Genomic DNA, 27,261 nt, shown 5'->3' on the forward strand with positions numbered 1-27,261 from the left:
CGCACGCGCGAAGGCCGGGCCCGAGCACGAGACCTCGGGGCGCATACTTCCCCACTCTTTCCGATCCGGCGCTCCGTACAACTGTTGGTGGCGCGCGTGGCTGGTGAGTGCCGGGCGTGGTGCGCGGACTGCCAAGGGAGGTGGGGAGTGAGGAATCTGGTGGGGAGGGGGGGGGGGGGAGAGAGAAAGAGCGCTCAAAGTAGGGGGCGGGGGGAACGCGCGGCGGCTACCGCCCGGCCTGCCCCAGCCCGACCTGGCCCAGACTTGGAAAGGCGCGGATCTCTCCTCGACCTCCTGGGTCTACTGGCGTTCTACCATTGGACCAGCTGGGGTGGGAGAAGACGTTTCTGTTTGTTTTTCCTCTTCTGCTCTCCGAGGCAGCGCGGAAGCGGCCTTCCTCCCGGGATCCCAGGGCCCCCAGTGCCCCATGCGACGCGCCTGCGCGCTCCAACTACCCCCCCCCCCCGGAAACACGTGCCCTGGCCCTTAGGCCTTCGTCGGCTTGTTAAGGGAGAGAAGTCGGGTTGGGGATCCTCAGCATGTGGATTCGACTATGGGCTTTGGCACTTTAGAGCGACCAGTTTAGAGATGAAAGACACCTCGGAGGTGGTTTAAAGAAGTATTTCCTAATAACCCTTAATATTAGTGCCTTTCCCTGGAATTATCTCCAATTTAATCTAATCATCTATGTTTGACACAGTTGTTTGCATGTTGTTTCCCGTTGGACCTAAACTGATAGCAGGGATTGTTTTTTTGTTTTTGTTTTCTTCCATTCTTGGTATCTCCAGTGCTTTTTAGAGGGCCTGGTCCAATGTAGGTGCTTAATAAATGCCTATTAACTTGACATGACATAATAGGAGCTTAATAAGTGCTTGTTGACAACTTACAGGTGAAGATTCAGTTCTAACAGTGACATATTAGCAAAGCCGAAATTTGAACTCAGAGATCTAGACTATACAGGCCTCCAATTACATGTAGCCTAGGAATATTAAATCTTTTTTCATTCAAGAAATTGCCATACATAATTTAAAAATAATAGGTTATTTAATATGTTTGAAGGGAATGGACAGTCAGGGTTCTGGACATAAGTACTATATTCATCTTGCTTAACTATACTTATTTACAAGGTTTTTTTTTTCCTTTTGTTTTTTCTTTTGGATAGGATGAGAGGTTAGTGATAGGCAAAAAAAAAAGACATACCTTGAAAAATTTTTTTAAATGCACAGAACAGAAGAGGAAGCACAGATGAGTGGAATGCTTTTGAAAGTAACTTGTAGAATTTGAATTTTTAAAAAAATAGTATGAAATGGAAATTCAGATAGAATCTTCTTTTGTGTTGTCTTTTTATGAAAATATTCCTTTTTGTGTTTAAAGACAGAATAACAATTTTTTTAAAAGATGATTTCACAAAACCCCTGTTCAGGGTGACATTAAGTCCCTTTACTTATCTAAGCTATTTTCCTCCTCTGTAAAATGAAGTTGGACTAGATGTTTTTAAATATCCCTTCCTGCTCTGGATTCTGTGGCCTTATGCTTGGTTCTAGGGGAGATTAAAAAAAAATAGATTGCTTGATCTCATGGAGTTGGTGAGAGTAGGGGAGAAGAGACATAAAGCAAACAAACAACTCTGATACACATGAAAAAAAACAGGCGCAAAAGTCAGACAGATAAGAAACATTAACTGCCTACTATGTGCCAGACACTGTACAAAATCCTAGAGATACAAAGAAAAACAAAAGGCAGTCCCTGCCTTTTCAGTATTTTCTTCACAAAGATACTGGGGTGGTTGGCCATTTCCTTTTCCAACTCGTTTTACATATGAGGAAACTGAAGCAAACAGGGGTAAGTAAGTTGCTCAGGTAGAAAGTGTCTGAGGCCGGATTTGAACTCAGGAAGGTGAGTCTTCCTGACACCAGGCCAGGTACTCTATCCACTTTGCCACCTTGCTTACAATTTAATTCATGAAGACAACGCATAAAAAGAAGCTGAAAAAGGAAGGGGAGGGTACCTTGTGAAGGGGAAGGATAGGAAATGATGTGGTGGCTGCCCCCGGCCCCTTCCTTAAGTGGAGGATCTGAAAGGAGCTCGAAGTGCCCTTCTTCTACCTAGTCAGAGGGAGGGAGGAGGTGCTAGGAGCAAGGGATAGTGAGGAGGTATGAGTTTCACAGTGGATGCCATCTTGCAGGAAGATGAGTTTTTGGAGATACTGATGGTGTTCAGGAGAGCAGCCTGGTGGGAAATGATGAGCATCAAATGAGATAATATTTGTAAAGCAGTTAATACAGGTGGGAAATGATGAGGGAAGACTTAGGGAATTCTAGTCTAGACTTGGTGATCTCTGTTAATGTCTGAATTCTTACTTGCCTAAAAGTAAGGCAGGTAAGATGATTTGACCATCCCTTTCTAGGTAGCTAGAACTTGTAAGGATCCCTAGGTCATCTGATCTATTGTTTCCTTATTAAAATTTTGTATCACACTATATATTTCTAAATTTGGGGTGAAACACATGGAAGGCTTCAGGACCCCTTGCCCATGTCCATTAATAAGATTTGTGGAGAAATTATGATTCTTTGAAAAAGAAAAAAAAGAAGAAATAACCACTCAAAATGTTACGGCTGCTGCAGAGAGTCAGGTTAGGAGCCTGAAAACAGAAAAGGACAATACTATAGGCCACAAATGCCCTTGAGCAGAGAAGTTTGGTCTCTGGGAGCCAGCAGTTACTGAGTATTTTATTGCTTTAAACCTAATTAGGTTAAATAAAATGAATACCACAAAATCCATGGTCTATTGGTTTACTAGATTTAAGGGTGGTCCATGAGCAGTACATGCTGATGTCAACATAAGGAGCCCTCGAAAGGGAAAAAGCCTTCAGGTAGGTGTGCTTTTTAGTGAGGTAATTTCTGTTTTCTGTATTCACAGTCCAAAGTCCAACTACATTTCTTTTGAAATTCTCCTGACTCTGTGCTGGCCTTAAGAAAGGTCTGGCCAGGCTCTCTGGGTCTCATAGAACCCCATTATTTTCTCGCAGAATTACACTCTCAAACACAGTCCAATTAGAATTTAAATGGTCTTTATTGGAAGCTAGAGAAAGTGACCTAGAGGGAAGTCTAAGACCTAGCCTCAAGGGGAAGAGATGGCTTAGAAACATTCTCCTCCCAGAACAGAAGGAAGGCAAAAGCTTTTATAGAGGATAGATGGGGTAACCACCTGAAAATGGAAAGTTCCTTTTGGGGGGGCAGGATTCCTGAGAGTCAGGGGGATTTTTGGGGGGGGGGGATGATAGTCCTGACCTCTGGAGTTATCTATTTCTTAACTCAGGTAGTAGCCACACCTAACTGACTTTCCTGCTATAGAAATGTGTCTCCCCTTACTTCTTAGATCTATCCATCCTAATATCTAGTTGACCGGTTTAAACTTTAGTAGTTCCTTGACATGTCTGTTTTGTTATCTGGCCATACTAACCCCCATGTCACTGTATAGTAGAGTTTTCCAAATAACAGTTTCCTGTTGAACACAGACATTTGCTTAGTTCCTTTCTATCCAATCATATTGTCCATTTCCACTTGACGTCACCTTTTTCTATGTCTTTGGGATCCTACCTAAACAGGTCCAGCTTCTCCAAACACCACTGATAGCAGAGGGAGGAGAAGAGAATAAGAAAAAACGAACTGCTATAATAAAAATTCTGAAAAAAATTAGTGTTCCATGGTGCTTTTAGTGCTGTGTAAGACTCAGCTTGACCTAGAATTCCTTCTGCTTTGATGTTAGAAAGTGTAAGGAGAGAGAGACTGGAATTTCTTCCTCAGAATCTGAAGTCTTTTAAGTACCAATCCCCAAATGTGAAAGAGAATCCTAAATTTTTTGTCTTTTTTTGAGGGGGTGGGGGGGTTGAGGCAGTGAGGGTTAAGTGACTTGCCCAGGGTCACACAGCTAGTAAGTGTCAAGTGTCTGAGGCTGGATTGGAACTCAGGTCCTCCTGAATCCAGGGCCCTTGCTTTATCCACTGCTCCACCTAGCTGCCCCCTTAAATCATTCTTCAAATCTCTTTGTTCTCAGCTGTGTTTGCTAAATTATTGGGGCTAAACTGTGTTTTTAAAATTATTGTGGCTAATATATATGACTATTTAATAATAGCTATTGCACCCATTTTGGCAGTAAGTATTATTAATTAATATTGAATATTAGTAAAGAATTGACTGCGTGGCAGTTAACACAGACAGGAAAAAGGCCTCAGTGCCATATTTTCTCGAAGAGAGCATATGGCCTACCAGCCTACCCTGTCCTAAGAGGAGAGCGCTCACCAGCCGGCAGTGGGTCCAGGAAGCTGAAAACACCAAGAAGCCCATGACCCTCGAGTGGTCTTGGTTTTTATCTTCTTTTGATAGAGGCAGGTCACTATTCACTGATCAAAGCTAATTGGTTAGCATCATTCAATTCCATTGGTTAATGTCACTTGAGGGTGGTCCACATCAAAATGATCTCTACATATGACATCTGGGGGAAGTATCCAAAAGACTACCCCCTAAATTGCTCTGGCAAAGTCCATTATCTAGGTGTAGTATCGAGATTCAGTTCACTGAACTAGACAAAAGAGTCTATCTCCATTCTTTGGGCTTGCCCTAAACAGGCTTAAAGCTTCCTTCTAAGAATTGACCTTTCTGAAGTGAGGGGGAGAGAAAGCCAACTAAAACTAGATCCCTGGGTCCCCAAGAAATTCATTATTAATAATTATTTTCTCATACTACTTCCCTATATTTTTCTCTCACAAATACCCTGGCATGCACATATAAACACTTAGAGGGAGACTCTTAGAGTAATTATTCACTTGGAATTCATTGTTGATCCTGGAGAAAGATATTTCAATTGAGAGTCAGGATCTGAAGTCAGATTTCAAGAGCTGAATGGATGGTGAGAAAGTGGATTCCATTGATTGTAGACAACTTTTTCCAAACTTTATGAGATAATAGCTGGATGAGGAAAAAAGGTAAAGAAAAGGCTTTTGGGGGACAGAGTTGGCCATGTTTGGAGAGAGTTGGGAAAGGGCTATGGAGAAGATAGATAGAAAATGTATAAGAAAGGTAGAGATTATTGCTGGAGCAAGGTCCTGGATGAAACAAGAGGAAATAGTTCCTTTAGTTCTCTGTTATGAAATATAATGCATGCAAAGAAATGATTGACCTTCCATCAGGGAGTTTGCTGTAAGTTATTTTAATTAATCATGGTAGATTTATAACAATCCATCCTTATTTAGCAGAGGTTTGATATGGTCATGTCAGTGCTTTAGGAATAAAGATTTGCCAACTCTGCAGAATGAATTGGAGAAGGAAGAGACTGGAGGAACTAAGACCAATGAGGAGGCTACTACAATAATCCAGGGGTCCCTGATAGTATCAATAGCATTTATTTATGAAATGCTGTTTAAGATTAGGAGCATGGGGGCAGCTAGGTGGTGCAGTGGATAAAGCACTAGCCCTGGATTCAGGAGGACCTGAGTTCAAATGTGACCCTAGGTAAATTGTTTTTAACCCTCATTGTCCTGTGCAAAACAAAAAACAAACAGGATTAGGGGCATAGGAGGAAAGTGAAGGAGGATACTTCTAAAGTCCCTTCTCATCTCCTTGAAGTCCCTCTTCATCTTCCATGGGAAGCATCAAGGTGGTACAGATGAAAAGTGTGTTGTTTCCCCCCCACACCCCCAAAAGTGTGTTGATTAGTGTTCAAATTCTGACCCTGCCTCTTACCTGTGTGACCTTGACTTCTCTGGGCCTCACTTCCTCATTTGTAAAATGAGAGGGTTGGAGTTGATGAATTTGAAGATACTTTTCAGTTCTACCGTCTTATGTATATAAGAAGGTCAGTATGCACAGAAACAAATCTAACCAGTGTAATTTTTCAATTTTTTTTTTTTGTGAGGCAGTTGGGGATAAGTGATTTACCCAGGGTCACACAGCTAGTAAGTGTCAAGTGTCTGAGGTCGGATTTGAACTCAGGTCCTCCTGACTCCAGGGCTGGTGCTCTATCCACTGTGCCACCTAGCTGCCCCACCAGTGTAATTTTTTTTTTTAGTGAGGCAATTGGGGTTAAGTGACTTGCCCAGGGTCACACAGCTGGTAAGTGTTAAGTGTCTGAGGCCAGATTTGAACTCACGTACTCCTGACTCCAGGGTCAGTGCTCTATCCACGGTGCCACCTAGCTGCCTCGACCACCAGTGTAATTTTTAATGATACTTCTAGGCTAAACTGTATAAGCCAACGAAAGAATGAATACACTTGTTCATTATATAAGACACAATACATTTTTGATTCATCTTGTATGCTTTATTATCAGTTTAAGAAATGGCTGATTCTGATGATGATGACATCCCTCAGCTTTCTTCCCATACCCTAGCAGCTCTGCAGGAATTTTATGACGAACAGCAGCAGAGAATGACTGACCCTGGTGAAGATAATAAATATAATATTGGGGTAATAGAAGAAAATTGGGTAAGTAAATCCATTTTAGACTCATACATCTTGCTTTAAAGGAAGAAAAAGTCATTAAGCCAATAATTATTTATTGAGGGTCCCAAATGTGATGTGCCCAACTTGTTGCAAGGCACTGAATGGGCCTATACAAATGAATTATAGGTCATCCTTAGTCCCTGCCTATAGAGTATTTACCACCAAGTTGGAAAGAGAAGACTAACACCAAAAATTAGCATATAATTTAGAACAGTGAGTCAGGAAGACTCATCTTCTTGAGTTCAAATCTTGCCTGAGCTTACTAGTTGTGTAACCTTGGGTTACACTTAACCCTGTTTGCCTCATTTTCCTCATCTGTAAAATGAGCTGAAGGAAATGTCAAACCACTCCAGTATCTTTTCCAAGAAAACCCCAAAATGGAGTCACAAGGAGTCAGACAGAACTGAAAAACAGCAATAATCTAGTTCCTAGCTGTTCTTTGAATCTCCTCAAAATTCTTCTTGATTTTCCTACCTCAACATCCCCAATTCTACCCTCTCAAAAACTTCCCTCCTCTGGATTCCTATAACACTTTGTGTCTCTGTTATGCCATTTTTGTATTCTACTTTGTTTTGCCTTATATTTTAGTTATTTGAGTAACTGAGTAATTGATTACTGCAGTATCTTGCTGGTGGGTCTGCTTGCCTCACTCCAATCATTTCTCCATTCAGCTACTAAAGTGATTTTCCCAAAATAAAGGCCTAATCATGTCATTCCCCCTACTCAAAAAACTCCAGTTGCTCCCTATTACCTCCAGGAACAAATGCACAATACTCTATTTGACATTCAAAGCCCTTCATGACCCAGCCCCCTCCTGTCTTTCTATCCTTCTTACACCTTACTCACAAACATGTGCTCTTTGATCCAGTGACATTGGCCTCCTGGCTGTTCCACAAACAGACACTCCGTCTCTTGGCTCCAGGCACTTTCTCTGACTGTCCCCCATTCCTGGAATGCTTTCCCTTCTCTGTTCCAATAACTGACTTCTTTCAAGTCCCAACCAAAATTCCACTTTCTACAGGAAACCTTCCCTAATTCCTCATTTAATTATTTCCTTATTATTCTGATATAGCTTGCTTTAGTACATATTTGTTTGCATCTTGTCTTCCCTATTACATTGTAAGCTCCTTGAGGGGATTGACTATCTTTTGCCTCTTTTTGTATCCTCAGTACTTAGTACAGTGACCATCACGTAGTAGGTGCTTAAAAAATATCTCTTGATTAAATAAATGATTGAGTAATTGACTTATGCTTAACAGCAAATGTGAATGAATTTAAATCCCAGCCCTGCTACTTACTGGCTGTGAGACCCTTGGCAATTTTCCTTATCTGTAAAATGAGGGTGATAAATTTGTGTAACTTCTCACAGGATAACTGTGAATTATTATGAAAAAAAAGAAGGAAGGAAGGATATATTTTAATAACTCCTACTGTGATAGGCCAACATGGGCTCAAGAAATTATTCGCATATAAGAGATTATGAACATATCCCACTTTAATATTTCCCATCCATTTTCACTTTTACCTATTCAAGTTTTGGAGGAAGCAGGAAAGTTGTCAAAATAAGCTTCTCACATAGAATTGAAGCCTTAATTTTATTTAATTGTGAAGTGAATTCATGATAAACAATTCAGGTTTCCATTTTCACAGGGTTTAAAATTTACCCAGGGTTAGAAGGGCTATGTGCTCTACATTTAGATGTTTTTTATGGACAAATTAAGTGATATTTTACCTTCTTTTTCCCTCTAAAAGTCACCAAATTTGTTTTGTTTTCTTTTTATAATCCCTGGTTAATCTGAGTCTTTTCTCTTTTTAGGGAGGGGGTACCAGATTAGCTCCAAATGAGGAAACTCCCTCCAGACTTAGAGATGAGCACCTGCTGGGTAACTTCTAGTCTTAGAGAGTTGCCTAAGTTAAGTGACTTGCCCAGAGTCACACAGTGTAAAGATGAGACTTGAAACCAGGACCCAATTCTTCCTGCTTCCTAGGCCATTTCTTGTTCTACAGAGGCATTGCCTTTTGACCTAGAAAAAGTTCCCTCTTCCCAGTTCCATTCACTCCCATGAATTCAACTGCTACCTCTTCATGAATGATACCCAACTCTGTATCCCCATTTAGTGATAATATTTTCCTCTAGAAATCATATAGGACTTTATTTTCACCTCTCTCCTTCACTTATCACACATGGTAGTTTTGAATGTGTATGCTATCCCTATCACTTTATGATCCCTGACTGCAGGGTACCCTGATAGAGTCAGTGTTTCACAAAATCTACTTTAGAGGCTTGTGCTGAAGCCACACAAATCTGTTTTATTTATGACATTGCCTGGAGCAAAATAATTTTTCCCTTTTTTCTGATCTTATTAATTTCTATTTTCCCTCTGTTAGCCCCCTTTCACAGCTTAGCATAGTGAGTACTAGGTTTTGATTCAGGAAGCCTTTGATACTTTCTTTGTGGCTTAACACACACAAAGCGTGTGCCTGAGACCATCTCTAGGACTGATCTTTTGATAATTGGGAACAGTAGTACTGTGAATAATATAGTGTAGCATCTTTTAATTTTTATTAAATTTATGCTTTCAGTCTGGTTTCCTCCCAGCTATAATTTCTCTCATGTCTTAAACATTTGTTTCTGATCTTCTACTGATATTCAAAGCTATAATGTTTAAGAAATTCTTTTAGTTTGCTCAAATCCAAGCATAGCAGCACTTCAGGAAACCGATTGGAGTGTTGTGATTAACTGATTTTAAAGTAAGCAAAGTCAGAATTAAGTGATTTAATTTTTTAAAATTCTGAACTTAAACACAAAACAAAATGATCATTTTCATATACAAAGTAGAATGTAAAAAGAAGAGGATTGTACATGAAACTTGGAATCTCTAGTATCTAAAGCTTGCTTTTCCTTTGAAGTATATAAGTGTATAATAAACATATCATTGTATATTATATATTGTATATCATATAACATGTGTAACATAATAAATATATTATAAATATAATAAACACATAAAAAACTTTCAAAGCTGTCCTACTTGTCTGTTTCTGTTCCCTTCAGTTATTTTATTTATTTATTGTTTTAAGCTTAAGGATTAAGGTCTATTCAACCTGTTCTCCCTTTGCTTTCCTCTCTCTCTTCATGGTCTTTGCATTTTCCACCTTTCCCTCTCAGCTCTAATTGCTTTTCTCTCTCCCTGTTGCTAGCCAATTTCTTTGCCGTGTTGCACAGCCTGTCATAGTTTTATCAGCTTTTCTGCTTAGGAGCTTCACCAGCCTTCAGTTTCTCAGCCCTGGCTTTTCATGACAAGTTACTTTTTTCCAGATCCCTGAACTTTATTCAGCCCAGTAATGGTTGCTAGAGGGTATCAGTTGCTACATAACTGAAGTTTAACTCTGTGTACCTACATATTTATACATACCTACCTATGTGTGTGTATACACACACACATACACACACACACACACACACACACATATATAAGAGGCAACATGGTGTGGTAGATAGAGAGCTGGGCTTGAAACCAGAACACGTTCTTTCAAATTCCACCCCTGATGCATACTGGTTTTGTGACCCTGGGCAAGTCATTTAACTTAGAAACCACAAATTAATATATCTATGTTGTATTTTTATTTATTTGTTAAATACTTACCTATTACATTTTAATCTGGTTCCCTGCCTGGGTAGCTTGACATCTCTTGGCAACTCTAAAATTATAAGATCAGAGAAGATGTTAACCTGCATTGGTAGAAGCTACCTCACCAAAGAGTTCCCTGTATCAGTAAAACCATAGGTCAGTTCTTTATTCTTATTCTCATGTTAAAGATGGTAATAGTCAGTATTGGAGGATTTGTGGAAAAATAAGCACACTAATTCATTGTTGGTGGAGCTACAAATTGATACAACCATTTTGAAAAGAAATGTGAAAATATACAAAGAAAGTGGCTAAACTATCCATACCCTTTGACCTAGAGGTTCTACTACTAAGCCCAAGGAGGTCATGATTTTTTTTTAAAGACCTCGTATACATGACATATTTATAAGAGCACTTATATTTTTGGTAATAAAGAACCAGAAACAAAATATAGATGCCTGTCATTTGGGGGTGGCTAAACAAAATACAATACATGAATATAATAGGCTGTTAGAAATGACAGTTGTGATGAATACAGAGAATCATGGAAGGATTTACATGAACTGATGTATAGTAAAATAAGCAGAGCCAAGAAAACAATGATATAAATTGAAAGAAGTACCACTACAAAAAAATTGAAACTAAATGCTGTAAAATTATAAAGAACAAGACTGACGCCAAAGAAAAGATATAAGAAGACACACCTCCCCGCCCCCCCAATCCTTTTCAGAGGTAGAAGGGAGAGATTTGTATTGTCATAGTGTTTTAATGTACTGATCAGTTTTCCTGAATTTTTCCTTTTTTGAAAAAAATCTGTCATGAGATGGCTCTCTAGAAGGTGGGGGGAAGAGAAGGCTACAGGAGGAAATATTTTTAATAATAAATATATAAATATTTTTTTAAAAGGGGGGAAATCTAAGTTGGTTGGTAAGTTCTCTGAGCAAGTATTATCTCTTCAGATAACTCCCAGTTTTCTTCCTTATGAGAACAATTTTCTCATTTATGTCCAACTTTCATTCTGAACATTTTCCATCCCTCTTTAGCTGATTTTCTTTGTAGAGTTTTAGCCCATGGAGTTGTATATAGCCTTTTCCCAAGCCCTTTGAAATCTGTTCTCCCCAAATCTAAGGTGTGTGTCAGTTTGTCCAGCTTTCCCTTTCCTTCTCTATCACAAACTCTAGGAAAGAATGGCCACTTCCCTCCAGAGTTCCCCATCGTTTCCACCCCAGCAATCAGTTTTTACTTGTTGGTGAGAATCATAGCTAGAATAGAATCCCCCTAACTCCCTCCCTGTTGACTGCCCCACCTTATAAAGAATGAAATTATTATTAAAGAAAGTCAAGAATTTATTAGCTCCTTAGAAATCAGATTAACTTAAAAATGCACAACATCCAAAATGTATTCCTGAATATCCTCTACCATCTTCAAAGGATCTTTTCATGTGAAGGGCTTCTGTTGGCATGAACCTCCTACACAGTGGATAGGATTCCTTAGCTGGTTTGGTCACTCTAGATCAGGGGTTCTTAAACTTTTCCCACTCTCAACCACTTTTCGCATGAGAAATTTTTACATGACCCTGGGTATATAGGTACATAAAATCGGTATATATAACCCTTTAATGTTGCCAGATTTTTCGTGACCCCCACATCCAGTTACATGGGGTCATGACCCACAGTTTAAGAAGCTTTGCTCTAGATGTATCCTTATGGAAGGAGTGTAATGCAATGAAGGGCATTGGTCCTTAGGTTCAGGTCACAGCCCTTACCCTTTATCACCTGGGTGACCTCAAGCAAGTCATTTAAGTCAAGTCAACAAGCATTTACTTAGCATCTGCTGTGTGCCAGGCCTCTGTTTCCTCCTCTCTTAAATGAGTGTTGGAGCAGAGGCCCTCTTGCTCTTGATCTATGAGCCTGTGATTCTTAAAGGACTGCTTGTGGCCCAGTAATGCACTGCTTTAGAGGCCTAGCACAACTGTAGCTCTCCTTGAGCACTCTACCACGGACAGTTCAGGAGTTTCTTTTCTTGATTTCATCAGTGGTTATTTCATCACAGTGTTATATACCTCTAGTATATAAGATGCTATATCCTTTTTTTTTTTTTTTTTGCAGGCAATGGGGGTTAAGTGACTTGCCCAGGGTCACACAGCTAGTAAGTGTCAAGTGTCTGAGGCCGGATTTGAACTCAGGTACTCCTGAATCCAGGGCCGGCGCTTTAACCACTGCGCCATTGCTATATCCTTCTTGAGACTTTCCCAGCTTTTCACAGTTCAGTTGCTTTTAAATTCCAGAGGTTCATCTAGGAGTAGGGTTATTGTATCATCTCACAGACTGGCATAGCTCTCTAATTTGGACCCTAACTTCATGAAAGTAATTTTTATTTTTAAATTACATTTTTTTTTATAAAAACCTGTTATCTCCCTCCTACTCCTGCCTCCCATTGAAAAAGGAAAAAACAAAGCCCTTGTAATAAATATACATAGACAAGCAAAACAAATTCCTGCATTGGTCATATCCAAAATATATCTAGACCTAGATATATATGTTTCAGTCTGCACCCTGGATCTGAGGATATCTGTGTCATTTCCTCATCTGTGAATTATAGAGTGTGAATTAAATGTTTTTTCCACAGTCTGTTCCTGTGCTAATAATACTCTATGAACCCATGAATCTCTGCCTGGGGATTCAATTCAGCTGATACTTATTGGGCATTTACTTATATGCATAGTACTGTGCTAGGTACTGGAATGTCCACGAAGGCCAGCAACACTGCCTGTGTAGATAAAGTGCCTGAAACCTTATCTTATCCCTAGTATCTATAGTCCTTCCTACCTTTTAATAATAGATTTGAGTAACTCTTCCCTGAATAATTACTTCTGATTCATCCCAGAGCTGGCAAAACTCTCCACTTGTCTTCCAATTTACTGTCATCTATTTAGAGATCTCAGTCACAAATATTAATTACTACACACCATTCCAAGCAGGTCTTACTAGTTCTGAATGCGTACATACCCCAGTTGTAGCAAAAGAAGGTGTATGTTCAGACACACACAGCTGTACCTTAGATGATCATTAGTTTACTCTCAGATCTTAGTTTAAAAAACATATTAATTATTTGTATTAATGTATTTGGATACAGATGTATATTTCTTCAACTACCAACAAAGAAGCTATTTATCTGAAGAGGAAAATTTGGAGGGGTTTTTTTTGGGGGGGGACGTAGGGAGGCATAGGATTGTGTATGTTTCACTAACAAAAAAAGTTTGATGTGTCAGTAATTGCATTTATGATGTTTTTAGTACCACCACCTTGTGGTCCAGTTGTGTTATTTGAGGATCTAAAGAACTGGGAGGTGTTAGTGAAACCTTAAAGAACATGTATGGAGGGTCAGTCTAAAAGATTCTTTTATTTAACTTAATGCCAGGAAATGCAGGTTGGTGAAGTCATTGTTTAGTATCCATGTATAGGGTTGCATTGGGGCAGCTAGGTGGTGCAGTAGATAGAGTGCTAGGCTTGGAGTCTGGAAGACTCATCTTCTTGAGTTAAAATCTGGCCTCAAACACTTGCTAGCTGTGTGATCCTGGGTAAGTCACTTAACCTTTTTTGCCTCGGGTTCTCATCTGTAAAGTGAGCTGGAGAAGGAAATGATAAACTATTCCAGTATCTTTGCCAAGAAAACCTCAAATGGCATTGTGAAGAGCCAGACACGACTGAACAAACACAGGGTTGGATTATTGTTTTCCAGAAAAATGCCTCTTGCTGTGATTTTTATACATTTGTAAAGGGAAGTTCTTTTTTAAATGGCAAAAGCTTTAATTTGTAAACAACAAAATTGATTTCTACCCATTTCCCTTTCACAGCAATTGAGTCAGTTTTGGTACAGCGATGAAACAGCATTGCGATTAGCTACTGAAGCTATTATGGCTGCTGGTAAAGGTGGAAGGTAACTTTTAAAAACTTTTTTCACCTCTCAACTCTATTGTCAATAGTAATTTTTCTTAGTGAAAAATTCCCTGTCTTTAGGTTCTTTTTTTTCTTCCATATCTAGACTTTAGAAGGAGTTTTTTAAAAAAATATTTACTGAAGAATTATTTTCTGTATTTTTAAAACTAAAATAGTGGTTTCATAGCTAAATAATATGTTTGTTAGAATTCATAGGAGCCTTTGGATTCTTTTTTTCAGGATACTGGGTTGAAATGAGCAAGACCAAGGGTAGTATCTTTTTGTGTGATGGTACAAACAAAAAGAATAGCCTTTTATATATAGCTATAGACTTGGATGAAACCTTATGACTGTGATTAAGGCAGTTAATTCTGTATCAAATATTATAAATCAAGAAAATAAAAAAATATCTGTTTTTCTCCCAGAGTCACTATTTTTTGTACCTCTAATACAATAATCCAATATCTAATAGTTTTTAATGAAGCAATTTTATCTTTGTTTTTGGTTTTTAACAATCCCATATCTATAATGCAAAAGGGAGTTATTTAGGCTCAGGCATGAAATAGGAGTCACACCAGGGTTTGTGCTAGCTCTGAGACAGATCCTTGAGCAACTTGGACCCAACCCCAGACTACTCAATTTTAAAGAGTAAAGACCAGAAATCTGGCTTTTCTTCCAACTTCTAAGAGGTGGGCTTAAAGCTCTGGGCCCTCTCTATGTACTTATCTGCATTCCTAACTGTAGGGAAAGCCAACCTGGGGTTTAGGAGTAAAGGGATAAGGACATCAATCAATAATTATTTCCTTGTTAATTTTATGCATTTTCAGGGCAGCTAGGTGGCACAGTGGAAAAGGCACCAGCCCTGAATTCAGGAGGACCTGAGTTCAAATCCAGCCTCAGACACTTGACACTTACTAGCTGTGCGACCCTGGGCAAGTCACTTAACCCTCATTGCCCCCCCCCCCCCCCCCCCCCGCCAAATTGTGCGTTTTGCTCACAGTGGTTTCCAAAGTCACAAATTATTTTGTGCAACTAGTCAAATATAGATATGTAACATTCTGACCCTGTTTTATTTGGCAAAAAAAGCAAACTAGAGACAGCCCCCAGTTTTCATAGGCCTGACTTGTATAGGGTGTCCCAAAAGTTTCAGTGCAGTTTTAAGCTTTAATATCTTACTTGGATGTAATACCTATTATAATAATATCTATTTAAATAATAACTATTTAATAACTAGCTATTGTTACATTGACATTAAGCTAATAATAGTTATTAATATACAATTAATAATAGCTATTATATTACTATTAAGCTAATAACAGCTAATATAATATAATCACTATAACAATAGCTATTGATAATGTTATATTAACTATTATACTATAATTATTAATAGCTCTTTTAGCCAAATAAGCTATTAAATTTTAAAACTGAACTGAGACTTTTGGGACACCCTGTATATGTCTCATAAACAAATATACAAATGCCCATCTAGTGGATATTTCTCAAAGGCAGTTAGGTAATGCAATGGATAGAGCCCTGGACATGAAGTCAGGAAGACCTAAGTTCAGTTGTTTCAGTAAGTGTTGCAGACACTTACTAGCTATGTGATCCTGGACAGATCCCTTAGCCCCTATTTGCTTTACTTTCCTCATCTGTAAAATAGAGATAATAGCATCTACCTCCCAGGAGTATCGTAAGGATAAAATGATATAATGTTTGCAAAGTGCTTTACAAACCTTAAAGTGTTATATAAATAATAGGTATTGTTATTATTATTTCCCTAGTACTTATAGGGATTTCTCCTCTTTCCTTACTTAGCTAACCTCATTTAGTCCCAGAACTAATTAGCAGGAAGATATGCAGTGGTTGGGAGGCAGTAGAGAGAAGGAAGAAAAGGAAAAAGTGAGAAGAGGGAAAATTGGCTCTCTGGGATTCTGGTTGCCATTTCTTCTCCATGTCCCACACCCCGCTTTCCTTCCTTGCTACCTTGCCCCCAACAACCTACCCAAGGCCAACATCAGTTATCAGTATTTCTATTAGGAGGGAAGAAGCATGGAAAATTGTTGCAGAATTTCCCTTTGTTGGTTTGGTTTTTTTTTTTGTGGGGCAATGGGGGTTAAGTGACTTGCCCAGGGTCACACAGCTAGTAAGTGTCAAGTGTCTGCGGCAGGATTTGAACTCAGGTACTCCTGAATCCAGGGCCGGTGCTTTATCCACTGCGCCACCTAGCCGCCCCTCCCTTTGTTGTGTTTTTTTTTTTAATCTGAATAGAATTATATTTTCCAACATATACATAAAAACAGAATTTTAACATCAATTTTTAAAAAACTTTGTGTTCCAACTTCTCTTCCCCCCCTCCATTTCCATCCCCTACCCACAAGAACTCAATCAATTCAAAATAAGTTATATATGAGTAGTCATGGAAACATTCCCATATTATCTAGTTGTGAGAGAAAACAGTCAAAAAACCCAGAACTTCAGATTAAGGAATTGTCAAAGAGGAAATGAAAAAAAAATTTTAACATGTGTTTCCATCTGTTTTCAGATACTATCAGTTCTTTCTCTGCAGATGGGCTGCAATCTTCATAAGTCCCTCAGGGTTACATTGGATCATTGCCTTGCTGAAAATAACTACATGCTTCCCAGCAGATCATCCCCCACTATTGCTGTTATTTTGTATACAGTACATTTCAGTCTGCTTTAGCTCATGTAGGTCTCTCCAGGTTTTCCCCATAGCATCCTGTTCATTACAACCTCTATATCAACCTTAAACTTGACAGAGAATCTTCTTCACAAAAGCCCAGTAAAGTAGGTACCATACATTTTGCCATTATAGTCAATCATCATAACTATTTCCCTCCATCCCATTCCCTTCCCATGACATTTACTCTATCTTCTTTTTACCTATTCCTCCTCAGAGGTGCCTTACTTCTGACTATCCTCTCCCTCGCTCTGCACTCCCTTTTTTTCACCCTTCCTTCCTTGTCCTCTTCCTCTCCTATTTTCCTGCAGGGCCAAATAGATTGCTCCTCCCAATTGGGTATGAAAGCTATTCCCTCCATGAGCCCACTCCAATGAGATCAAGGTCCCTGAGCTAATTCTGTGTTCTAAATTTTTCTTCCTCCCTCCCTCCTCAACCCTCCCTATGAGATCAAGCAATTCAGTATGTCATACTGGTGCAGTAATGCAGAACATCTTCATCTTCCTTGAAAGTGTTTTGCTTTTTACTGCTCTTTCCCCCAATCTGCCCTTTCCTCCTGCCCTCCCCCCCCCACCTTTTCTCCCTCCCTCCAGGGCAAAAGTATATTACTATACCTATTTGAGTATGTATGTTAGTCCTTCTTTGGGCCAATTCTCACTCCCCAGGACTCCTTCCCCCTATTCTACTTTCCTCCATAAGCTTTCTTCTTGTTTCCTTCATGTGAAATACCTCTCCCCAGACCATCTCTCCCCTTCTCCCTCCCCCAGTTTATTCCTCCTACACCTCAACCCTATTTTAATGATGTCGTCATGGATTAGCTAGGCGGCACAGTGGACAAAGCACCAGCCCTGGACCCAGGAAGCCCCCCAAGCTCAAATCCAGCCCCAAACATAAGACACCCCTCCCCGTCTGCCCCACAAAGAACAAAACATAAATGCTTTACAGATATCATCCCTTCATATTCAGTTCAGCCTTGTCTTCTGTGAATTTCTTGTGAAGAATTTTTGTTTTGTTTTGTTTTGTTTTTTGGTGAGGCAACCGGGGTCAGGCGACCTGCACAGGGTCACACAGCTATCAGTTGTCAAGTGTCTGAGGTCACACCCAAACTCAGGTTCTCCTGAGTCCAGGGCAGGCGCTCCATCCACTGCACCACCCAGCTGCCCCTGAATTTCTTAGATAGTTCTTATGATTTCAAAGCATTATCTTCCCATGTAGAAATGTAAACAGTTTGATCTTTTAATATCCCTCATGAAGTCTTTTTCCTGTTTACCTTTTTATGCTTCTCCAGGATCTTGTATTTGAAAGTCAAATTTTCTATTCAGTTCAGGTCTTTTCATCACAAATGCTTGAAAGACCTCTTTCTCATTGAAATCCCATTTTTGCCTCTGAAAAATTTATACTCAGTTTTGCTGGTACGTGATTTTTGGCTGAAGTCCCAGTTCCTTTGCCCTTTTGGAATATCATATTCCATGTCCTTCGGTCCTTTAATGTAGAAGCTGCTAGATCTTACTTTATCCTTATTGGAGCTCCACAGTATTTGAATTCCTTTTTTCTAGCTGCTTGCAGTATTTTCTCCTTCACCTGGGAGTTCTGGAATTTGGCTATAATATTCCTGGAGGTTTTCCTTTTGGGATCTCTTTCAGGAGGTGATCGGTGGATTCTTTCAATTTCTATTTTAGCTTCTGCTTCTAGAATATCAGGGCAATTTTCCCTCACAATCTCTTGGAGGATGGTGTCTAAGCTTTTGTTTTGGTCATGGTTTTCAGGTAGTCCAATGATTTTCAAATTATCTCTCCTAGATTTATTTTCTAGGTCAGCTGTTTTTCCAAGGAGATATTTCACACTGCCCTCTATTTTTTCATTCAATTGGATTTGCTTTACTGTGTCGTGGTTTCTCATAAAGTCACTAGCTTCCATTTGTTCAATCCTAATTCTTAGGCAGTTATTTTCATCAGACAGTTTTTTAATCTCCTTTTCCATTTGGCTTTTCAAACTGTTGACTTTTTTCTCATGACTCTCCTTCATCGCTCTCATTTCCCTTTCCATTCTTTCCTCCTTTTTTCTACATCTTCTTTCTATCTCTCCTACTTTCTCTTCAAAGTCCCTTTTGAGAGCTTCCATGGCCTGAGACCAGTTCATATTTTTCTTGGAAACTTTGGATGTTGGAGCTTTGACTCTGTTATTATCTTCTTCTTCTGAGGTTGTATTGTGGCCTACCTTACCCCCAAAGAAGTTTTCAATGGTCTTCTGCTTTCTCTGCCTGCTCATCCTGGCTTACTATTTCTTGGCTTTTAACTCCTTCTGAAAGTGTGGCGCTGCTTCCAGGACACACTGTTCAAGCTACAGCGTGGCCTGGGGGATGGTTGGGCTTCTTCTCAGTCTGCCTGGCCTCGCTTTCATTTGATTTTAAACTCTCCACTGTGGGGTGGGGGGCTGCTTCTCGGCTCTGCTCCTGTTCTCAGCTTCAGAGGGTCCCAGGTATTTTGGGTTGGGGGCGGGGCAGGCTTTAATCTCACCTGGCCTGTTCTCAGGTCTGGAGATAACCTCAGGCCTATTTACTAAGAAACCAACCAGCAAAGCTTTCTGTGGTGTGGTTCTCAGCTTCAGATGAGACTGCTCCCCTGCTCCCCTCCCCCACCTGGGTCTCCTGCCGCTCAGGATTTCTTCCTGGTTGCCCGCTGGGGTGGGACAGTCGAATCCTTCCCCCCAATCCACTGGGACCCCTTCACTTACCACCCCCCCCCCCAGGCCAGCCGTTCAGTCCGACCGCTTGCTCGGTTCCAGAAGACGCTGGTGCTGCAGCCGATTCAGAGGCACTGGGGCAAATTCCTCTGACGGGTGTCTGGTGTGTAGGCCTGATTGTGGGGATAGGCTTTATTTGTGGCCCAGCACGGCCCTCTGAAATCTATCTATAGCTGGAGAAAACTCTCAGCCCGTATTTTTGTGTGTTTTTCTGCCCCAAGGGTTCTTTTATTGCTATTTTTGGGGTTATTGTATCAGGAGCCCCGTGAGCTTAATGTCTTTCCCCCGCCATCTTGCTTAATCCCCTCCTTTTGTTGTTGATAAAAATTGGCTATATTTTAGACTTAGCTACAGTATCCTAAACTCCCTCCTTCTGGCACTTGAAATTCTATCAGTAAAAAGGGAACCAGAGAAAATAAGTGAAGCTGTTAACCCCAATCCAGGAAAAGTATGAACATTTTTTAGTTCAGTATCCCTCTGTCATCTTAGCCTTAGTGGGAAGTCCAGGGAAGGTGGACAGGTAGGCTTTGAAATAGGAGGGCCAATCTGATACTTACAGGGAACAGCTGTGGAGGAAGCAGGCTCTTCTGGGATAGTAGTATCTGTCATTTAGGCCATGTGACTTCTAGAAGGAAACTAGGCTCAGATACTGACCTGGAACTGGAACAAGTGGTGAAGCATAGCTAAGAGACAGAAGGAAAGGCATCTGAACAACTGACAAATAAATTTGCTTTAGGCAAAATGACCGAGACTGAGATCAAAGCCACTGAGGGTGAAGGAGGCTTCTGGAGAATCCATGCGAGAAAGGCCAAAGGCTATGGGAGGACACTGTCGGGGAGCTGGGTCATAGGGTTGTAGTACCAGAAGGGACTTTAGAGATTCTGTTCAGTTTAGTTATTTAACAAAGGGTAAGGGGTGGTGCTTATGAGAGATCAGAGCCTCTGAGCCTTCCACGGCTCCATGGGCCGACTCAGAGGTCCTGCACTCAACTTGTAAGACAGTTCTAGCAGCCTTGTCCTGAATATACCTCAGGCGAGAAGCCTAAGAGTTTGGGACAACAGCCAACCAGGATTGAGGTCAGGCTGACTCCAGAGAGAAGAAATAAAAGAGTGAGGTCAGTGGATATTAAGGGAGCTAAGAAAGACCAAGGTTTAACTCCTTTTGTGTGTTCACTGAAAACCAATGCTAAGCACTTCACTCCTATATGTTTTTTAAGACTTAAAACTTTTGTAACTTTCTCTTTCTGTATCCTAGGATAAACCCTTTTACTGTAATTACTAGCATTAAAACCCATGAAAAATGTGAACAAGGTTATGTGCTTATAGAAGAAATTACAGAGGGGGCAGCTAGATGGCACAGTGGATAAAGCACTGGCCCTGGATTCAGGAGGACCTGAGTTCAAATACAGCCTCAGACACTTGACACTTACTAGCTGTGTGATCCTGGGCAAGTCACTTAACCCCAATTGCCTCACCCCCCCCCCCCAAAAAAAAAGAAGAAATTACAGAGTAGAGAAGTTTGGAATTTATGACCCATTCTGAAGTTTGGGGTGCATAGTTCACAGGACAGAAAGGGGTGGTGGTGATACTAAGTGAAAAACATGGAGGAAAGGGAAGCATTAGAAGATCTCCAGGTTTAAAAAGCGAGAGCACACAGAGAAAATCAGCAGGGTTCTGTTGGATTAACATTCAAGCAAATGGCCTCCTGGGGTAGGGCAGAGCACATGGGATCAACTCCCATCTCAGATACTTACTAGCTGTGAGACCCTGGGCAAGTCACTCTGCCTCTCTGTGCCTCAGTTTCCTCATCTCTAAAATGAGGGAGTTGGACTTAATGGCCTCTAAGGTCACTTCTAGCTCTATGACACATGCAGAAGGCTATACTCTCACCTTCCCTCTTTCACCTCTTCACCGTCATTCCTAGTTTTATCTCTTAACCTGTGTGAGCCTGATTTTCCTGATCTGTAAAGTGTAAGTAACAACAGCACTTATTTCACAAGGTTGTTATGAGGATCTGATGAGGTTTTATGTGTACATTGTGTGTATGTGTGTGTAAAGTCACTGTTCTCCTGTGCCCCTTTTAGCCTCTGTTTTTGTTATTGCTCAGAATTTTCTCCCTCTCTCAAGAGTGACATAATAATTAGGTTCTCTACTTTGGGTACGTTAAATTGAAAAGATTTTTGTGGACAGGCCTAAAGAACTTAATCATGCCTATAACAGTTGTATGGAAGAATACATTTCAAGTTACAGATAATCAGCTTACAAAACAGACTTTTAGAATCCAATATATTGGCAAGCATGAGTACAGGTAGGGATGGCTGTTTTCTGGATAGCAGATTTTTTAAACTTTATAACCAAAGGTTCCAAATCATTTGTGCACATTGATTCATAAGTTAGAAAGTTGTTGGGGTACCTTATTGGAAACTTGGAATTATGGTAGAGTTCTTTTTTCAAAATTATGAAGATTTAAAGAATAAAAACAGTTGTTCAATTTGGGGTTTTATATATACTTGAAATAAATAGGAAAGGACTAACATGGAAACAATAGGGAGATTTTAGCTTTTGTGCCATTTACAGCAGGGGTTTTTCACAATATGTTCCTGATGTTTTAAGTTGTTGGTTGTTATTAGCCACTTTATATATATTTTCAGACCTCAACATTATTGCAGATTTTAATACCATATTCTCTCAATATTAGGTAGTATCAAGTGTTACAAATAGTACTTTTTAAACTACAACTGCTGGTGGTTTCACTGTCTTTTGTCTTTTATATAATCGAATGGAAGCATACACTCATAGGAAGCTAGAGTAAGGGCATCTTCTGAAAAAAAAAGGCTTGATGATCAACAGAATTGACTACATTAGTAACAAAACTAGCAGAAATCATATGAATATCTCAGTCAATTCAGTAAAAGCTTTTGACAAAAAGCTTTGGCCGATTCCTATTAAAAACACTAGAGACACACATACACAAAAACACTAGCGAGCATAGGAATCAATGGAGCTTTCCTTAAAATGATAAGTAGTATCTATCTAAAACCATCAACAAGCACTATATGCATTGGGGAAAAGTTAGGGGCATGCCCAGTAAGATCAAGGGTGAAACAGGGATGTGCATTATCACCTCTATTATTCAATATTGTACTAGAAATGTTAGCTATAGCAATTAGAGAAGAAAAAGAAATTGAAGGAATTAGAATAGGCAAGGAGGAAACAAAACTATCACTTTGGAGATGATATGATGTTATACTTAGAGAATCCTAGAGAATCCACTAAAAAACTACTTTAAACAATTAACAACTTTAGCAAAGTAGCAGGATATAAAGTAAATCCACATAACAAAGCCCATCAGCAAGAGATAGAAAGAGAAATTCCATTCAAAATAAGTGTAGACAAACCAAAATATTTGGGAGTCTACCTGCCAAGACAAACCCAGGAACTCTGTGAAAACAACTACAAAACACTTCACACAAATAAAATCAGGTCTAAATAATTGGAAAAATATCAATTGCTCATGAATAGGCCAAGCCAATGTAATAAAAATGACAATTCTACCTAAATTAATTTAGTTATTCGATACCATACCGATCAGACTACCCAAAAAGTATTTTATAGAGCTAGAAAAAATAATAACAAAATTCATCTGGAAGAAAAAGAGGTCAAGAATATCAAGGGAATTAATGAAAAAAATGCACAGGAAGGTGGGCTTACCATACCAAATCTAAAATTATATTATAAAGCAGCAGTCATCAAAACTATTTGGTACTGAGGGCGGCTAGATGGCGCAGTGGATAGAGCACCGGCCCTGGATTCAGGAGTACCTGAGTTCAAATCTGGCCTCAGACACTTAACACTTACTAGCTGTGTGACCCTGGGCAAGTCACTTAACCCCAATTGCCTCACTAAAAAAAAAAACAAAAAAAAAACTATTTGGTACTGGCTAAGAAATACAGTGGTGGATAAGTGGAATAGGTTAGACACACTAGACAAAGTAGTAGATGACTATAGTCATCTACTATTTGATAAACTCAAAAACTCCAGCTTCTGGAATAAAAATTCGGTATTTAACCCACAAAAAAAGGCTCAATGGAAATCCCAGCCATTGTTCTTTCTTTTTTTTTGGCAGGGCAATGAGAGTTAAGTGACTTGCCCAGGGTCACATAGCTAGTATCAAATGTCTGAGGCCAGATTTCAACTCAGGTTCTTCTGAATCCAGGGCCAGTGCTTTATCCACTGTGCCATCTAGCTGCCCCCACCCCCTTTTTCTTTTTGCTAAGCCATTGTTCTTAATAGATGTTTGATAGTCTCGGTTTACTTTAGGAAACCCTTTATGAATTTGTTCATTCTCTACTTCCAGGATAGCATGTGTCAGTGCCCCCAGTGTTTACCAGAAATTGAGAGAGTTGAATAGTGAAGACTTTTCAGTGTGTATCTTGGAATATGACAAAAGATTTGCTGTATATGGAGAGGAATTCATCTACTATGATTACAACAATCCTTTAAGTTTGCCTGAAAAGCTTACTCCACATAGTTTTGACATTGTTATTGCTGATCCACCTTACCTTTCTGAAGAATGTCTCAGAAAAACAGCAGAAACTATCAAGTATCTAACACAAGGAAAGATTCTGCTTTGCACAGGTATTGTATGTCTCCAGGCCTTTCAGTTTCTTCAAAATATTTTATGATTTCTCATAATTATCTTATTAAAACTGATGATAATACATTTTTATGTATGTACAGGAGTTACTAGATTAATTTAAAATGGTTTTATAAAGCTTTGAAGTGCTATAAAAATGTACACTTACACATGTTCCTAGTATTTGTGTTCTGAGATTTGTCAGTATCCTGGAGCTTTGAACAAAATAAGTGGCTATTAATCTTCTCAATATAATATGGTTTTGATTGACCCCCTCCCCCCAGTATCCCTGGGTACATACACCATCATTACTTCCTATTTTCCCATATTCACTGACTGCTTCTTATTCTGTTCTTTCTGGAATAATTTTCTTAGCCAAATACTTTAGCCTTCATTCATATAATATCTAATGCTGTTGAGGTGTAATTTCATTGTCCTTACTCCAGTTTTGCCAACCATGAAATGGTGAACTTAGATCCTCCAGGTATGTATATGTACTTCTGTTACAAAGGCAATTTTTCTGTATAATAGAATTATACCCTTCTAAGTTGATGGTGTATATTTATGAATAAATACCAAATGTTGATTGTTTTTAGTCACGTAATATAAAATCAAATATCTTTTTTAAATAATATTTTCTTTTTCCCCAGTTATATGTAAAAGCAATTTTAAACATTCATCGTTTTTCTTTTTGTTTTTTTAGTTTTTAGTTCCAAATTCTGTCCTTCCCTCTCTCCTCCTTCCTTGAGAAAGTAAGCAATCTGATATGGGTTATACATGTGCAATCATTAAAACATTTCCATATCAAATGTCTTTCTTAAGTCCATCTGTTTCTTCCCTTTGTCACCCTTAGTTTGAAACCAAATTGATCTAATAAGGACATGGTATTTGCTACCCATACCTTTTGTTCTTCTAGGTGACTACAAATTGACTGATGAATATCCCTGAAGATATTAAAACAAAGTTGAGGTTACTGCTCTATAACTTTCAAGATTGCTCTTTTCTCATTTAAAAAAGCCTAGCCATATTTCTTCTTTTCTAATTTTAAATGACTCCTTGTAAACTTTTCAAACTATCAGTTTATTGTGTCCCTCCTATGTGCAAGGCATTATGCCAGAATTAGAGAGGGAATCAAGGAAGAGTAAAATAGTCCCTATCCTCCAGGTGCTCATAGGCAGATAAATACATAAATATAAATTACCACTGTACAGTGTAAAATGTTCCATGTGTATAGAAGAGGTACCAAGTGCATGAGAGGTGTGTGTGCCTCTGATGCCTCTCCCCATATTCAAAGAGTGGGAGATAGCACTGTACCTGGCAAAATAGAGCCCAAAGTGGAAGTCCATTGTCACTTGAAGACACTCTAAATAATTAACAAATGCCGTTTGTATGTCAGAAGTGGTGACTTCTAGAAGGTGAGGTAGAGAGCTGTAGAAAGGCCAGGGACAACAGGACAAGAACATGCCTGGAGGTTACTTTTTGTGTGAATATACAAATTATTCTTCAAATTTCTGTTAATACTAATTCATTTTTCCTCTTTTTTAGCCTGTGAAAAATAGTAGCCCTCTGCTGCTTTCTAAGAAAATACAGTCTGTACACCATCCATTACAATACATTTTTAGCTACTCTAATTGCCAAAATTGAATACAAAAAATATGAATTTTTTGCTACTGAAAACAGATAGTTCTAGACTGAGTTGGAATTAGGGGTGAGTAGGGTGCCACCTAGTGTTAAACATTGAGGGAGGTCACCAAAAAATGAGACTTGTTAATTGTATATTTTGTAAGTACATAAAGGTTTAATACTAGGAAATTCTGTTGTCTATGGTATGTAGATATTTATTTTTTGAGAAATAAAACCACACGTTAACTATTAAGATTAATAAGTAGTAGAGTCATCCAGTTCTAAAGCTTGGACAATCTAATTCAAAACCATTCTTTCCTTTGAGTGTAAGCTTCAATTGTGCAAAAACAAGGACTGTATCTTATACTATTTTTTGTAGCCCCTGTTTAACAGTGTTGGACACACATACAGTCTCTGTGCTCTGAGGAAATACCTGTTAATTGATTCTGATTGATATTATTCTCATTTTGTCAGGTGCCATCATGGAGAAAGAAGCAACAGAACTTCTTGGAGTGAAGATGTGCAAATTTATTCCAAAACACAGTCGAAATTTGGCAAATGAGTTTCGATGTTATGTTAATTATGATTCTGGACTGAATTCTGAAGTTAGCTGTTCATAGCACTATAATGCAAGAGAATGTCCTCAATAAAATTATATTCTATTTCTTTTAACCGATTCCTAATACTCCTACTAAACAGGCATCTCCACCGTTATATTTGCTGGTCTAGATTTGAATATAGAAAGATCTTGTCATCTCTTAATTTTATGAACTATATTTATAATGGTATTTGTTTTCTAAAAATTCTTCACCAACTTGAAGTCATTATGGGTTAATTCTTTGTGCCTATGCAGTGAGAGCCCAGGGCTTTTCATTTCTAAGAAGCATCCTGTCAGCTCCATTCTAGTACAATTCAAGTTGAGGATGGCATTAGGTAAAAGAATAGTTCTTTCTTCTTTCTTTTAGGTTTTGTAGAACAGAAGGAGACTAGGTCAGTCTGAATTGGCTAGAATCTGATTCATGTAAATTGCAATGCAATTTATTCCTTTTTTTGTTTTTGTTTTGGCTTTTTTTGTGGGGTGATGAGGATTAAATGACTTGCCCAGAGTCACACAGCTAGTAAGTGTCAAGTGTCTGAGGCCAGATTTGAATTCAGGTCCTCCTGAATCCAGGTCTGGTGCTCTATCCACTATGCCACCTGGGTTCCCCTAATTTTATTCCTTTGAAGAAAGAAGTGAATTTTTTTAAGTTGTCAGTGTTGGTGATATCATGATAGGAATTACCATATGCTTATAAGCACATTGGAGTTTGCTAAAAAAAAAAATGCTTGAAAATCTTGTTCTCTCCTATGTAGGCTAAAGACTTACCTTATAATTTTTTAAGATTTTGTAATAGGGAGCAGGGCTTCCCATTTACTCATTCCTGAAAGCAAGCTTACTCTTATTGCACATGGGTATGTAACAGATAGAATAGAGTAGGAATTGGAATAAGGAC

At 39.1% G+C, this 27,261-nt stretch overlaps 1 protein-coding gene and 1 long non-coding RNA gene across 2 annotated transcripts; one reads left to right on the forward strand and one right to left on the reverse strand.

Moving 5' to 3' along the window:
- On the forward strand, positions 1 to 26,434 carry EEF1AKMT1 (EEF1A lysine methyltransferase 1). Its single transcript, XM_043991310.1, has 5 exons — positions 1 to 103; positions 6,328 to 6,482; positions 13,986 to 14,068; positions 23,867 to 24,147; positions 26,243 to 26,434. Exons 2-5 carry the CDS (start codon positions 6,336 to 6,338, stop codon positions 26,386 to 26,388), a joined length of 657 nt encoding a protein of 218 aa, XP_043847245.1. The 5' UTR covers positions 1 to 103; positions 6,328 to 6,335; the 3' UTR covers positions 26,389 to 26,434.
- Positions 6,375 to 20,201, reverse strand: LOC122745853. Its single transcript, XR_006355496.1, has 3 exons — positions 20,068 to 20,201; positions 10,148 to 10,202; positions 6,375 to 6,435 (listed from the first exon to the last, which is right to left on the reverse strand). It is a non-coding gene; the product is annotated as an uncharacterized LOC122745853 (long non-coding RNA).
- Positions 26,435 to 27,261: the final 827 nt, after the last annotated feature.

This window comes from Dromiciops gliroides, chromosome 3, assembly GCF_019393635.1.
Source record: "Dromiciops gliroides isolate mDroGli1 chromosome 3, mDroGli1.pri, whole genome shotgun sequence".
Classification (NCBI taxonomy): Eukaryota; Metazoa; Chordata; class Mammalia; order Microbiotheria; family Microbiotheriidae; genus Dromiciops; species Dromiciops gliroides.

Excerpts from the sequence above, each read along its gene's own strand:
- EEF1AKMT1 (XM_043991310.1), top strand. The coding sequence starts at position 6,336 with ATGGCTGATTCTGATGATGATGACATCCCTCAGCTTTCTTCCCATACC. Across the intron at positions 6,483-13,985 it reads GGGTAATAGAAGAAAATTGG|CAATTGAGTCAGTTTTGGTA; the intron begins GTAAGTAAATCC and ends TCCCTTTCACAG. Across the intron at positions 14,069-23,866 it reads GCTGCTGGTAAAGGTGGAAG|GATAGCATGTGTCAGTGCCC; the intron begins GTAACTTTTAAA and ends CTCTACTTCCAG.